Genomic DNA, 14,865 nt, shown 5'->3' with positions numbered 1-14,865 from the left:
TATAAGGCTGTCCATTTAATAGTCTCTATTCTTTATATTTTAGCACCCCATTGTCTCTATTCTTTATATTTCCCCCTATTTCGCTCTGTTCTATATATTTTGGGAATATTTTGTCTTTAGTTTTAGTCCATAATCCTCTTTTATGTAAAACCCCATCCAGACCCTACTGTAGATAGACTAGAGGTCCTTCCGTTTGTAATCGAATGGTATGGTAATGTAACTTGGGAGATAAATAAAAGAAGATGATAAAGGCATATTTTTTGTGTAGCTTTTTTTAGGTCGTTCTTTGTCCTGATTCGTGCAATTATGTAGAAAAATATCGAGGTAGACAACATATTATTCTCCGTTCCACAATAAATTATCATATATCCGTGTTCAGCGTCATTATCACATCTACAATGATATTAGTGATTATTTATCTTTTGTTCAGACGACCATGCCGGGTCAGGTTAAAATAAGTGACGTAATACGAGTATAGACTTTTAAAGGCTATAGGGGGCATTGAAAAAGAAACAAATATCATTCAAAATCTACATTTACACAGTACTATTGTGTTTACGTATAGTGCGTGTAGATATATGCATGTTCAAATAGGGCAGAAGTCAGCTGAACCAAGCATTATATATAAATCAAACAACCTTAAAAAACGTACATGCAATACAAGAGGATATCCACATATAAAGTGCTAGTATCCTGTATGGTTCTTTTAGGGAGCAACCATTTAACTTCAAGGGGGATGTATGGTTTTTCGTCTGAGTCAGAAATTTTTTTCGCAAAGCACGATCATTTTTTTTGTTTTGTTTCTCGACGCTATCAATCAAATTATTTTTTTCAAATTTAAACTATAAGGTATGGGAAAATCTGGATTCAGAATATTTTGTTTTGTCATCTGCTTGACCACAATTTTTTTTTCATTAAATTGGGGATCAGAATATTTTTTTAGGAAAAAAAATAACCCCCACCCCCTCCTTTGAAGTTAAATGGTCGTTCCCTTATACTATTATCGCGTCTGGCATACACAATTTTAATCCCGGTATCTATGATGAGTTTATTTACAACTACTGGTGGAGGTTTCTCCCCGAGGGTATCACCAGCTATTAATCAGCACTTCTGTGTTTACAATTATCATTGTACAACTACTGGTGGAGGTTTCTCTCAGAGGGTATCCCCAGCCATTAGTCAGCACTTCTGTGTTTACAATTATCATTGTACAACTACTGGTGGAGGTTTCTCCCCGAGAGTATCACCAGTCATTAGTCAGCACTTCTGTGTTTACAATTATCATTGTACAACTACTGGTGGAGGTTTCTCCCAGAGGGTATCACCAGTCATTAGTCAGCACTTCTGTGTTTACAATTATCATTGTACAACTACTAGTGGAGGTTTCTCCCCGAGGGTATCGCCAGCCATTAGTCAGCACTTCTGTGTTTACAATTATCATTGTACAACTACTGGTGGAGGTTTCTCCCCGAGGGTATCACCAGCTATTAGTCAGCACTTCTGTGTTTACAATTATCATTGTACAACTACTGGTGGAGGTTTCTCCCAGGGGGTATCAGCAGTCATTAGTCAGCACTTCTGTGTTTACAATTATCATTGTACAACTACTGGTGGAGGTTTCTCCCAGAGGGTATCCCCCGCCATTAGTCAGCACTTCTGTGTTTACAATTATCATTGTACAACTAATGGTGGAGGTTTCTCCCCGAGGGTATCACCAGCTATTAGTCAGCACTTCTGTGTTTACAATTTTCATTGTACAACTACTGGTGGAGGTTTTTCCTCGAGGGTAACACCAGCCATTAATCAGCACTTCTGTGTTTACAATTATTATTGTACAACTACTGGTGTAGGTTTTTCCCGAGGGTATCGCCAGCCATTAATCAGCACTTCTGTGTTTACAATTATCATTGTACAACTACTGGTGGAGGTTTCTCCCCGAGGGTATCACCAGCTATTAATCAGCACTTCTGTGTTTACAATTATCATTGTACAACTACTGGTGGAGGTTTCTCCCAGAGGGTATCCCCTGCCATTAGTCAGCACTTCTGTGTTAGAATTATCATTGTACAACTACTGGTGGAGGTTTCTCCCCGAGAGTATCACCAGTCATTAGTCAGCACTTCTGTGTTTACAATTATCATTGTACAACTACTGGTGGAGGTTTCTCCTAGAGGGTATCACCAGTCATTAGTCAGCACTTCTGTGTTTACAATTATCATTGTACAACTACTGGTGGAGGTTTCTCCCCGAGGGTATCGCAAGCCATTAATCAGCACTTCTGTGTTTACAATTATCATTATACAACTACTGGTGGAGGTTTCTCCCCGAGGGTATCACCAGCTATTAATCAGCACTTCTGTGTTTTCAATTATCATTGTACAACTACTGGTGGAGGTTTCTCCCAGAGGGTATCCCCAGCCATTAGTCAGCACTTCTGTGTTTACAATTATCATTGTACAACTACTGTTGGAGGTTTCTCCCAGAGGGTATCACCAGTCATTAGTCAGCACTTCTGTGTTTACAATTATCATTGTACAACTACTGGTGGAGGTTTCTCCCCGAGGGTATCACCAGCCATTATTCAGCACTTCCGTGTTTACAATTATCATTGTACAACTACTGGTGGAGGTTTCTCCCCGAGGGTATCACCAGCTATTAGTCAGCACTTCTGTGTTTACAATTATCATTGTACAACTACTGGTGGAGGTTTCTCTCCGAGGGTAACGCCAGCTATTAATCAGCACTTCTGTGTTTACAATTATCATTGTACAACTACTGGTGGAGGTTTCTCCCCGAGGGTATTCCCAGCCATTAATCAGCACTTCTGTGTTTACAATTATCATTGTACAACACCTGGTGGAGGTTTCTCCCCGAGGGTAACACCAGCTATCAATCAGCACTTCTGTGTTTACAATTATCATTGTACAACTACTGGTGGAGGTTTCTCCCCGAGGGTATCACAAGCTATTAATCAGCACTTCTGTGTTTACAATTATCATTGTACAACTACTGGTGGAGGTTTCTCCCAGAGGGTATCCCCAGCCATTAGTCAGCACTTCTGTCTTTACAATTATCATTGTACAACTACTGGTGGAGGTTTCTCCCCGAGAGTATCACTAGTCATTAGTCAGCACTTCTGTGTTTACAATTATCATTGTACAACTACTGGTGGAGGTTTCTCCCCGAGGGTATCACCAGCTATTAGTCAGCACTTCTGTGTTTACAATTATCATTGTACAACTACTGGTGGAGGTTTTTCCCCGAGGGTATCGCCAGCCATTAATCAGTACTTCTGTGTTTACAATTATCATTGTACAACTACTGGTGGAGGTTTCTCCTAGAGGGTATCCCCAGCCATTAATCAGCACTTCTGTGTTTACTATTATCATTGTACAACTACTGGTGGAGGTTTCTCCCCGAGGGTATCACAAGCTATTAATCAGCACTTCTGTGTTTACAATTATAATTGTACAACTACTGGTGGAGGTTTCTCCCAGAGGGTATCCCCAGCCATTAGTCAGCACTTCTGTGTTTACAATTATCATTGTACAACTACTGGTGGAGGTTTCTCCCCGAGGGTATCACAAGCTATTAATCAGCACTTCTGTGTTTACAATTATCATTGTACAACTACTGGTGGAGGTTTCTCCCAGAGGGTATCCCCAGCCATTAGTCAGCACTTCTGTGTTTACAATTATCATTGTACAACTACTGGTTGAGGTTTCTCCCCGAGGGTATCACAAGCTTTTAGTCAGCACTTCTGTGTTTACAATTATCATTGATATGGTCATAATGACACAAATATAAACTGGGTGTATCTTGCTTGTACAGTCTCTCATATATCTTTTAAGATTGGCACATACAATGTGAATTTAAAGTTTGTTGTTATATAATGTATGTTTTATGTACCTGTATGATATTTTATTGTGTAAATAATATATGTAATTGTATGCGGTGAGACTTTAATAAAATATTGAATCTGAATCTGAATCTTGTGACTGGGTTATGTGTGTTGACCTTCAACCACACACACATACGACTAGTCTGCACCGACTCTGAAGTCTGCACCGACTCTGACTCTGGGACTAACTCTTGCAACAAATGACGACTCTGGTTTCTGTGATATATGATTTAATACAAAATGTAGTTCAGCATGGAATACAATTGTACAATTGGAATTGCTCAGTGACATAGTATATCCAATCTGTCATATTGAAATGATAAAACAATTTACATAACAAACTAGCTAATTGAAAAACAAACTGAAACATGAAATAAGATTAGCTTGACTTAAACCTTTCACGATACAAATTAACAAAATCCCTGAGAAATATTTAATCAACAAGAAAAATAATGATTTTACGAAATTATGTTACAAATGTCCGAAAAGTCTCAATATCAAATTTTATCCATTTTTTCACTGACACAATAATCATAAATTAACTATTAATAAAACTTTCAATTTTTTTTAAATACTAAGGATCGTTTATCCCAAGAATAAATTACCTTAGCTGTATTTGGCAAAACCTTTCTGAATTCCGGGTCTTCAATACTCTTCCACTCCGTACTTTATTTGGCTTTTTTTTTTACTTTTTATATTCGAGTGTCACTGATGAGTCTTTTGTATACGAAACGCGCGTCTGGCGTACACAATTTTAATCCTGGTATCCTGATGTTATTATAGCTGACTTATCTTCAATTTGACAGTATGCAAGTCACTGATAGTTCTGATACTGTCTAATTTAATGGGTGACAGTAATGATGGGGATAAAGGTCAAATGGTGTTTAACGTACAGTGGCAAATATTTCATGAATATCAGGACTAGAATGTGTTTATTTGGAATGAATAGGAACGCTGCTTTGTCTTTGATCGATACTTTATTATGTGATAGTTCACAAGGTTTCAGTCCACTGAAAGTTCTGTCATTCTACCACCGACACGTTACTCTTTTACTCCGTAATGCCGTTAGCGTAGCAGAAAAGCAGCAAATGCAATGCACCCTTTTCCAAGCCTTTGGTTTGACTAAATTGGGGGTCGAACACACGACCTTCCTGACTCTCGGAAAGCATGTCATCACGGGAACAAGATACTATTATGTTTTGAAGGGCTAAAAGAAAAAGAAAAGGTGAAAATCCTAACAAATTCTTAGTTCCATATTTTTTGCCAATTTGCCCGTTGTCGATGGTGTTTATTTTTGGTTAAGTTATGCTGATAGTTTTCTTTTCATGCGCGTTTTACTATTAATTCTTTAATTTTTTACTTTTTTTTCTCTATTCTTTATTTATTTTCTCCATGTTAACGGATATTGTTTAAATGAAGTTACTGTCATAAAATTTCGAAATCATTTTAAGGTAACAGGTACATAAATGAGCAAACTCACGGTTTTTAATGAAATTTTGTAAGCAATGTTAGCATGTGGATCTGCATACGGAAATTTCAGTAGCAATAACATATCATTTTTAAAGAAAATTCGTAGGACAGGATTTCGAGAAAAGTTAATTTTAAGTCAAAATTGCTGAACTTTTTTACGATATTTATGTGTATTCTATACATTTGTACTACTATTTTCCGAATATTTTATTTACTATATCTCAGAAAGTATAAAATTTATAGATATATAACTGTTTCGATGTTTATGTGCAGTCCCTCGTGCTCTAGTTGTATGCAAAGTTTCATAAAATTCCGCAAGATCATTCATTTACGTACATGTTACGTTAAATTAAGGAATGTATCTCCCTCTTGCATAGCTCTTATTCCTTTTACGGGTTTGGCTTTATCTTTGGTTTTTTTTTTTTAATAACTCTTCAACTTTTGTATTTTTTGAAGGTTTTGAACTTTCTAATATTTTTGCCTCGAGCATCACTGAAGAGGCATTCGTTGTCGAATATCCCAAATGTTTCTATTATGAAGACATTAACTGATAATACGAAACTTACCGTGATACTAAAAATCTCAAAAAAAGTCCAAAAAATTAAGACTGTGTTTCTTTTCCACGTCTTATTGATTTAGTGATTGTTGTGATCTTAATCAGAATTTAAATACCGCCTTACAAATGATATCATGCATGCTATATTATGTGACAATAATTATACGGGTATTTACACAACATGCAATATGCAGTACAGGTGTTATCATGCAATCATTTCATTTACAAATATATTCAATTACTTATAGTTGATTTCCAGTACAGGATCCCTAAGGTTCCTCTTCACCAGAATTGAATTAGTCAATTGAATCTTAACAATTAAATGAAATTGAAATATAATATTGTTTTAATTGATAAAAATCATATTATATAACAAGGGTTTGTATAGTGAGAATAACATTTCATTTTTACATATTCTCGAAAAAACTTTGTAAGTTTAACATGTTAAAAGATTATACTATATTTCTTTGAATCTTAACAAGTGAAAATAGAATATGATCATATTGTTTCAATTGATAGGTGTCATAATAATTGTTTTTTACGTATTTCCGAATGAAATTAATTAAAGTGTAAATGTCTTCTTGGAACTCTATAAATTTTAAGATATACTTAATTCCTTTGATTTTCAACAAATATAATTCTCTATGTAGCATTTTCTCCTTTTTTCATTTTTGTTTTGCCATGCTGCTGTTGGGTTTTCCTTGATTATAATTTTTTATTGGCCTTTTAGGTATCTTCAGTTTCTTTTTTTTATGATGGTTAGTTATAATCTTAATAATTGCAAATTGTTTACCAATTATTTCAATGATTTCTTTGAAACAAATAAAGAAACCTTCAAGGAATATCAAATGTCAACATGATATTTGCTATTCTAAAATTAAATCGGTTCAATATGTCGGAACACTCCTTACCTGTTTAGAAAGGTTAAACTTGTTACATAAATAGGTACTTCAATTTGCAAATAATAACATTGGAAATAAATTTAACATTTCTCCGGAAGCATATAACGGACAGGGCAACAGACTATTTGTAATCGAATTTTCGATCTACTTAACTAAAATTTCGAAACTTTTTTAAAGATAGAATTTGACTCAGAAAAATTTAAAAATTTGAATTTTAAAAACTAACAACAGCAAAAAAAAGAAGATATCGAAGGAAATTCTGTAATTGAGTTTTATCACTCAGTTTTACGACGATGAAATTTGGGATTGACGCAGTTCAATTGATAGAGGATTTCCGTATTTGCTTCACATAATGTTCATTTCTAGAGTGTTCGCAGTGTGTTACTAAACAAAGAAGAAGAAAAAAGGACAGCTCGTTCCGGTACTGTTGCTATGCAGATTTTTTTTAACATAGCGCATGCAGTGGTGACTCATGATTTTTTTAACAAGTGCATTTTCGTTAAATAAAAATGACCTTTAACTTCAAAAAGTCTATATAAAACATATCTATTGTTTTTTCAAAACCAACCGCGTTATTTTACATGTATAACATTAACGGTACCAATTCTACTGCTCCTAATCCGAATGTCGATAGACAATAACTCTACAGTGATGCCTGAGACAAAATTATTTGAAAAAATCAAAACCTAATGAAAACCTTAAAGTGTTGTTATAACCAATAATAACCAAAAAGTAAAGCCAAACCGATAGTATAAAAATAGGTGCATGACTGGAAAATAGAAAATTTATAAGTATGCGCCCCAGAAACAGAAGGAAACACAAAGCTATTCGCCTGTTTTGTAGCGTGCACAAATATATATTAAAATTTTCGATATTGTACATTGTACGTATATTATTTTTATGCTGCAATTCACATTGATGCCTCTATTCAATGATCTGTTTTATTTTCCTACCTTGTCTTTGATTTTCTAAAAGAATCTAGATTGTTTAGACTTTACCGCGAAAACAAGACAGAAAGAATCTGTTACGAAATAATAAACTGAATATTACCGTTTGCTCACAGTGGAAGCTGGATACCAGATATCACTATTCCTATATTATTCTAATACCACATGATATACAAATTAGGAGCTATGGTATGAGTTCCAATGAGAAAACTATCCTTTGACACCTGTATTTGTACAGTAAAATGGCTAACTACAGTTAAAAAACAAATACATAAGATCAGCTAATTCTAAAATTAGTGAAATGCGTGCAATTACTTAAATACTTAAAAAAACCAGCTGCGCTAACTTTTTTTTTATTGAACTTAATCTTCTTTTGTATATTGTATATCCTATCTATATAATGGGTGATCTTTTTTACGTATTCAATATTTAAAGTACTTTGTTCTATATATATAATTATATATATATATATATATATACGTCACGCAGTCGTACGTAAGACTGTCAATTATTTATTCTTTATCATTTTCAATGGTGAAAAAAACAAAGACGCTTATGTTTTTACTCAACCGAATTAGGTTGCTCGTGCTATTCATTGATAGATTAAGTTAATATTCGTGACAAATAATAATTTAAAGAAACAAAACGTACCCCTTTTATGTAACTGACAAACCGCGATATTGTTATTTCTACTTTAAGTTGCTTATTCAACTATTTACTAGTATGGGCTGACCTTGTAATTTAATTCGTAGTACGACATCACGATTATGATATTGGAGAGGAACCTCATTAAAAAAGATAAATGAAGTGATCCATGTAGCAAGAAACAACGCTTTGTTTTGCTGTTTGTCTCTTGATAATTGATTGATTTATTATTTGGTGTTTAACGCCACTTTCAACACTATTGTGCTATTTCGTAGCGGTCAGTTTTTATTGGCGGAGGAAACCGGAGTGCCCGCAGAGAACCACCGTCCTTCGGTAGGAACACTGACAATCCTGGTCAATTAAGATTGGAGTAGAGCGCACCTGCCACTTGCTGGGTTCCAACTCACAATCTCAGTGTTGACAGGCTATATAGCTAGTGATACAGTTGTACGACTACTTAGACCACTCGGCCACCGAGGCATCCTTCTTGGTAATTAGTCAGTTATTTAACCATTGCATCTTATTACCGATTTTGTCATTTTGACTGTGTAGATTTGCATGGCGGGTGATGCATGCATAGGAGATAGCGCTCACGCATCCGGTCTCGCACCTGTTATACTTATGCGATTTCCTCAGTTTACACGCTGAAATAAATTGCATTGCTTGCGCTGAATCTTGTCTCGCTATTTTGAAATTCAGGCGATTCTCTTAGTTTTTGTTTTACCTTGATTTTTATCTTATTTATGAATTTATATATATACGAACATTGATAAACTACTGTTGCCTTAAATTAAGGTCCATATTAAAACATGTGCCGTGCAAATTGTAATCAGGTTTTTGTTTTACTACCATTCGATCAGTAACGCTGCTGGTTAACTATCAGTCGTACAAAAAAAAAAAAAAATACACACACACACACACACAAACAAACGCCTTCTCAATGAAGTACTAATAATAACATATACTGAAAAAAATAAGGATAATAATTGATAAGACTTCTTAGATTTCTCACTTCATTTCTAAAAATGACCTGAAAATGGGGGGAACTTTCATCAACCAAAATAGTATTTTTGGAGAAAAGGATTACAGTCTCTTATCATAAAATTTGCTGATTTTAGGTTTATGATTAATAAAAGTTGAATAAACACTTTAAACTTTTCATGCGTCCAAAGCGCGTCTAGATTAACCTTCATCTAGAACGCTAAAACCTAAACATTTGAATGCAAGTGATTCGTAAATACGCTGCAACATTAGGAGCTATGACAAAAATGGACCTAAACATGAGGGTCTGGATTGGGGTCCTTCAATTCTGTATTCTTAATTTTTGAAGCCAATTTTTCTTTATTCTTTATAAATTCTCCCCAGTTTTCTCCATTCTTTATATTTTAGCTCCCCATTATTCTTAATTCTTTATTTTGTTGGCCCATTTGTCTGTAGTATTGGTCCATTATTCTTAATTCTTTATTTTGTTGGCCCATTTGTCTGTAGTATTGGTCCATTATTCTTAATTCTTTATTTTGTTGGCCCATTTTTCTGTAGTAATGGTCCATTATTCTTAATTCTTTATTTTGTTGGCCCATTTGTCTTTAGTATTGGTCCATTATTCTCCATTCTTTATTTTGTTGGCCCATTTTTCTGTAGTAATGGTCCATTATTCTCTATTCTTTATTTTGTTGGTCCAACTTTCTGTAGTATTGGTCCATTATTCTCTATTCTGTGAATACTATCCAGATCCTCATCATAGACTTGTAACATTATTTCAAATGATCCTTTATACATTTTGCGCAGGGTACGTTTATCAGTACACCTCTCATTGTATAGGAAAAAGGACTAGTTGCAAAACGAAAACAAGTTGTACTAAATTGTACATTACTATCCCTATACAATTAAATTTAAAATCTGTCAAATTCTTCTACGTTTGATATCTTAAAACAGCTGGTGATTATTGTACGACGATTTAATGCTCTTTTAAACATTTTGAATAATATTTTTCATGTTTCATATTTGTTCTCTTTTGAATGGTATACAATGCGTCTTTATCCACGTCAGTTTAAAAAAAAATTGAACAGGAAATATTTTACGTAGGTGTTAGAAGACGAGACACTTTTAACTATTGCTTCTTATCTTAACTCTATTATTTCTTTTGGATTTGACCGGTCGTGCTATAGAAACTTATAATATAAGCTTATCATCGTGTCAAATGTCATTTTAAGATACAATCGCCTTTTATATAAGGATCGTGTTATTTCACTTTAAATGCCAATTATACAATGTTAATATACTGACAGGCTTTAAAAACGCAACACTTGATTATTCTGTTTTATTACCATTTTCAAATATGCAATCTTTGTAAAAGAAAATGTATAAACATAAGTTTCATTCATTTCTTTATTGTCTAAAAAAAGTTTGCAGATCGATATGTGACCAAGCTAAAATTCGCTTCTCATATTATTTTGGACTTGTACTAAAAATTTACAGTTCTGACATTTTCGGACTTCAATTCATTGCGTTTAATTATTCATTTTATATTTTGGTTTCTATTTACATTTCTTATCCATACCTTTTAATTGACATGTTTTGTTGTGTTAATTTGAAATTCTCAGTTTGGACATTGAGTGACTTGTTTTAATCTGTTACCTAATTAGTGACCATTTACCTTATTCATAATGTATGTTCTTATTATAGGTTAGACAATACTTGGTCATGTTTTATGAAGATTTAAAGCCCAAGGCGTACGCCTTGGGCTTTAAATCTTCATAAAACATGACCAAGTATTGTCTGACCAATTAAGAACATATTCACACTTTCTAGTGACCTTACAAAATTATCCTTTCCCATTGTAATATTCAAACCTAAATAAGAGTTCACTTTTTATAATGAAGTGAATGTATAACATAGGTAATGATCATTTCAATGGATGGAATGAAATAGCACTGACATAGTTTGTGAGGACAAAAAGAATAAATTGTTCAAACATTTGAGTTTTTCTTCTGCTTCAGGTAAAATTTAATACTTATATATCTTCAATTTTTGTATTTTAAAAAGTACACAATGTTATATAAATCCGCTTTTTGAAATTTGATTTTTTTTTATAATTATAAAACTCACTGTATAACTATTTGAATTCAGACCATTCAACAATAGATGCTTACTTTTTATTGATAAATATACATGTATTGTGTTTTTCGAAGAAGAAAAATCCTGTGCTTTATATATCAGCAGTCTGACATTGTTTTCTTGAAAGTAAAAAAAAAATTGACTCGAATGTCAGGAATATAAATTGAATAAATATTATTTTACCTACATCTTTACCCCCATCTCATTTTTGTTTATTATATAATTATATGTGTACCATAACAAAATGTATAAACATTTGCAAAATTCAAATTATTTTTGTTTATTCTTTTCTCTTTCATCTTTAATCAGTAGGCTATTTTACCAAGGAAAATGCCTCAAGGGATTGAACACTTCGTTAGTGTAGTTCTTAAGAGTTCACTTTCATAATTAATCTACAATGAAAAGTCATTAATGTATAGCATTTTATAGTGCATGGAAAACCATGTACTATGAAAATTAGAGGGGAAAAAAACTGACTTTTCATTGGACGAGAACGGGTGAGTATGTTCTAAATTGTCATAATCAGATTAGTAAATTAACTTTATTCTTCAAGTTCTAAAAATAGTTTAATCCTTGACAGTGTACAATATTGCTCAAATCAATTGTTATTTGTTATGTTTATTCTTGTCATTTCAATTGTGTATTAGAATATAGCAAAGTGCTTTCGACCAATGAAATTGTAGGATTTGGTGTTTCTAAATTGTGAAGAATGAATGAAATCGTGTTCTTAGTAAGGGATTATCCTATTGTTTAGGCCTACTTACAGTTCAAAACACCTACTTACAGTTCAAAACAAAGAGTTTCTATAAATGAGTTACAAATGCCCCGAAGCACATTTATCAGCTTGAAAGATTTTGTAATTAAAACTGACTAAAAGTTGAATTTTGAAACAAACAAAAAATAAAATAAAAATTAGATGAAGTTTACTGGTGCAGTAACATTGGTTACTGGATCCGCGGTTGGTGAGAATAGTAATTTCCAATATTCTGATAAAAATCTAAAAAAGGGAATTTAGTTTAACTTTTGAATATATTTCAAACTATTTTAAAGGCATTGTATTTGAACATTTCCCTGACATAATGAAGTAGTATTTGATGTAAAGGACTGGACTAAAACATTGGTTGTAAAATAAAATTTATTTGTAACTCAAATTTTGAATTTATTGATTTGAAATGGAAATAAACAAAAAGATAATTCCTGGCTAAAATATTACATGATTTACACTCATACTCACAATCAGGAAACATTTCTTACCATTTCATTGTACTATTGTGCCATCTAATGTTTAATACATAATTTATTATATTTTCCAAAATTATAAGAAGGTCCTTATATCACTAAAACTAATCCATAAATGAAATCATGCCTAAAAAAGGAAGTTATGCATTAATTACAAACATTGTACTGACAATGAAACTAATTCTTAAATACAACCAATCAAGAGATCATTTAAGTCTGGAGCACTTTACAATATTCTAAGTTTGTAAAAGAATGATAATCCCTTACTTCATGATAAGTACTCGCTATCGCTCGTACTTAATCATGAAGAAAGGGATTATCATTCTCTTACATATACTAAATACTTGTTTATAATTTTGAAAAGGAAGATTTGGACTCAGGACTTTACACTGAACACAGTCCATCTGTAATAAAAGTATCCATGCTGAATTATTCTCAATGTCCAAACTGAGAATTTCAAATTAATCAACAAAACTTATCAATTAAAAGGTATGGATAAGAAATGTAAAAAGTAACCAAAATATCAAATGAATAATTAAACGCAATGAATTTAAGTCCAAAATGTCAGAATTGTAAATTTTTAGTATAAGTCCAAAATAATATGAGAAGCGACTTTTAGCTTGGTCACAGACAGATGAATTGATGACGTCATTTTGAATGTTCAAATCATGTGGTATGCACCGACACCCTGGTTTTTCTCTTTTCAAAGGATGTGTCACCGTCGAAGGCAATGACTGCCTGTAACCAACGCCAAAATGATTGTCAGAAAGGTCAACCAATTCTGTTTGTAGATATAAGAAGATGTGGTAAGAGTGCCAATGAGACAACTCTTCATCCAAGTCAAAATTTATAAAAGTAAACCATTATAGGTCAAAGTACGGTCTTCAACACGGAGCCTTGGCTCACACCGAACAGCAAGCTATAAAGGGCTCCAAAAATTACCAAACCAAAACCATTCAAACGGGAAAACCAACTGTCTAATCTATATAAAAAACGAGAAACACTTATGAACCACATCAACAAACGACAACTAATGAAAATTAGATTCCTGACTTAGGACAGGTGCAAACAATTTTAGCGGGTTTAAACGTTTGTTGTTTGGAGCATGTTTTGAGTTCTGTTTTGTACCTTCTGACTTTGCCTCTGTCCCATGCATTACAGTGAGTTTTGGCAATAAAGCGGCTTAAACTTCAGGGCTTTAAATATTTTTCTGCAGTCGATTCTAAGGCATTTCAGTATATGGGAAACATTTTTGGCATGAATCTGTCTGCCATGTCATTCGATGACTAGATAAGCAGTTGACGTTACAGCCGTAAACATAGTCTCGCAAATGACGTTTAATAATCAAATTTTATTGAAGTTGCGTTGTCACTACATGTTGATCTGGTCATTGGCGGTCATCAACAAATACTCGTCTGCATGTACCGTTGTTGTTAGGACAGTAAGAGGAGTTTCTGACGTGAAATTGTCTAGAAACAGCACGTTCACGTATTCCTGCCTGCAATATTCTTCTGGCTTTATTTAGATATTCATTGCTTAATCTCGGCATTATGGAGATGCAACATTTTTTTTAATGATTAAAGTGTGGGTATGAATTGAAAGAATTGTTTCACGAAAAGAAAACCTTAAGAAAATCAATTATGGGTTTCAAATTTCGCTTCAAGAAATTCGTGCAACTTCAATAATCCGGTATGTTCAATAACCTCAGGTAAGTCAGATATTGATTTTTTCTAAACAAAAAGAAGTATGGTAAGCATGAATAGTAGTTATATGAGAATCAATCATGATTTGGTAAAAAAATCACCAAAATGTGTGTTGCGTTTCTAAAGTCCGCCAGTATATATTAAGTTATACTAATCTTAAAAGTCTAACACTGATCTTACACATTTTACAACTGTCATACAATTTTGTAAATTTACTATTATTAAAACTAAAAATATCATTCAAAATATTACGTTTTTCAACCTCAGTCATATATAACCATAGCTAAAGTTTTCACACGTTTTGGGGAGATTTCTGGTTTTTAACGCTCTTTCATTTCGTAACTAATTTGGCTGTCTAACAACTATTTTAATTAGATAGTCTGGT

General features: G+C 33.2%; 2 protein-coding genes across 6 annotated transcripts in view; one reads left to right on the top strand and one right to left on the bottom strand.

The window, feature by feature from the left end:
* The window catches only part of LOC127721730 (NADPH oxidase 5-like), a 41,240-nt gene extending 33,269 nt beyond the window's left edge, over positions 1-7,971 (bottom strand). For 4 of the 5 annotated variants that reach the window (XR_007991419.1, XM_052228526.1, XM_052228530.1 and 1 more), the window contains exon 1: positions 5,938-6,084. The gene's annotated coding sequence lies outside the window, so the exon portion shown is untranslated. Of the gene's footprint in view, positions 1-5,937; positions 6,085-7,879 lie in introns of those variants that run through there. The other variant, XM_052228527.1, reaches the window with a different exon arrangement.
* LOC127722400 (zinc finger protein 239-like) lies at positions 1,043-4,500 on the top strand. The gene is made up of 3 exons (XM_052229274.1): positions 1,043-1,084; positions 2,172-2,706; positions 3,487-4,500. Exons 1-3 carry the CDS (start codon positions 1,043-1,045, stop codon positions 3,717-3,719), a joined length of 810 nt encoding a protein of 269 aa, XP_052085234.1. The 3' UTR covers positions 3,720-4,500.
* Positions 7,972-14,865: the final 6,894 nt, after the last annotated feature.

The sequence above is a fragment of the Mytilus californianus genome, unplaced genomic scaffold, assembly GCF_021869535.1.
Source record: "Mytilus californianus isolate M0D057914Y unplaced genomic scaffold, xbMytCali1.0.p SCAF_12, whole genome shotgun sequence".
In the NCBI taxonomy this organism is placed as follows: domain Eukaryota; kingdom Metazoa; phylum Mollusca; class Bivalvia; order Mytilida; family Mytilidae; genus Mytilus; species Mytilus californianus.
Note: the sequence above shows the minus strand (reverse complement) of the source record. Positions and strands in the feature narration are given on the sequence as shown.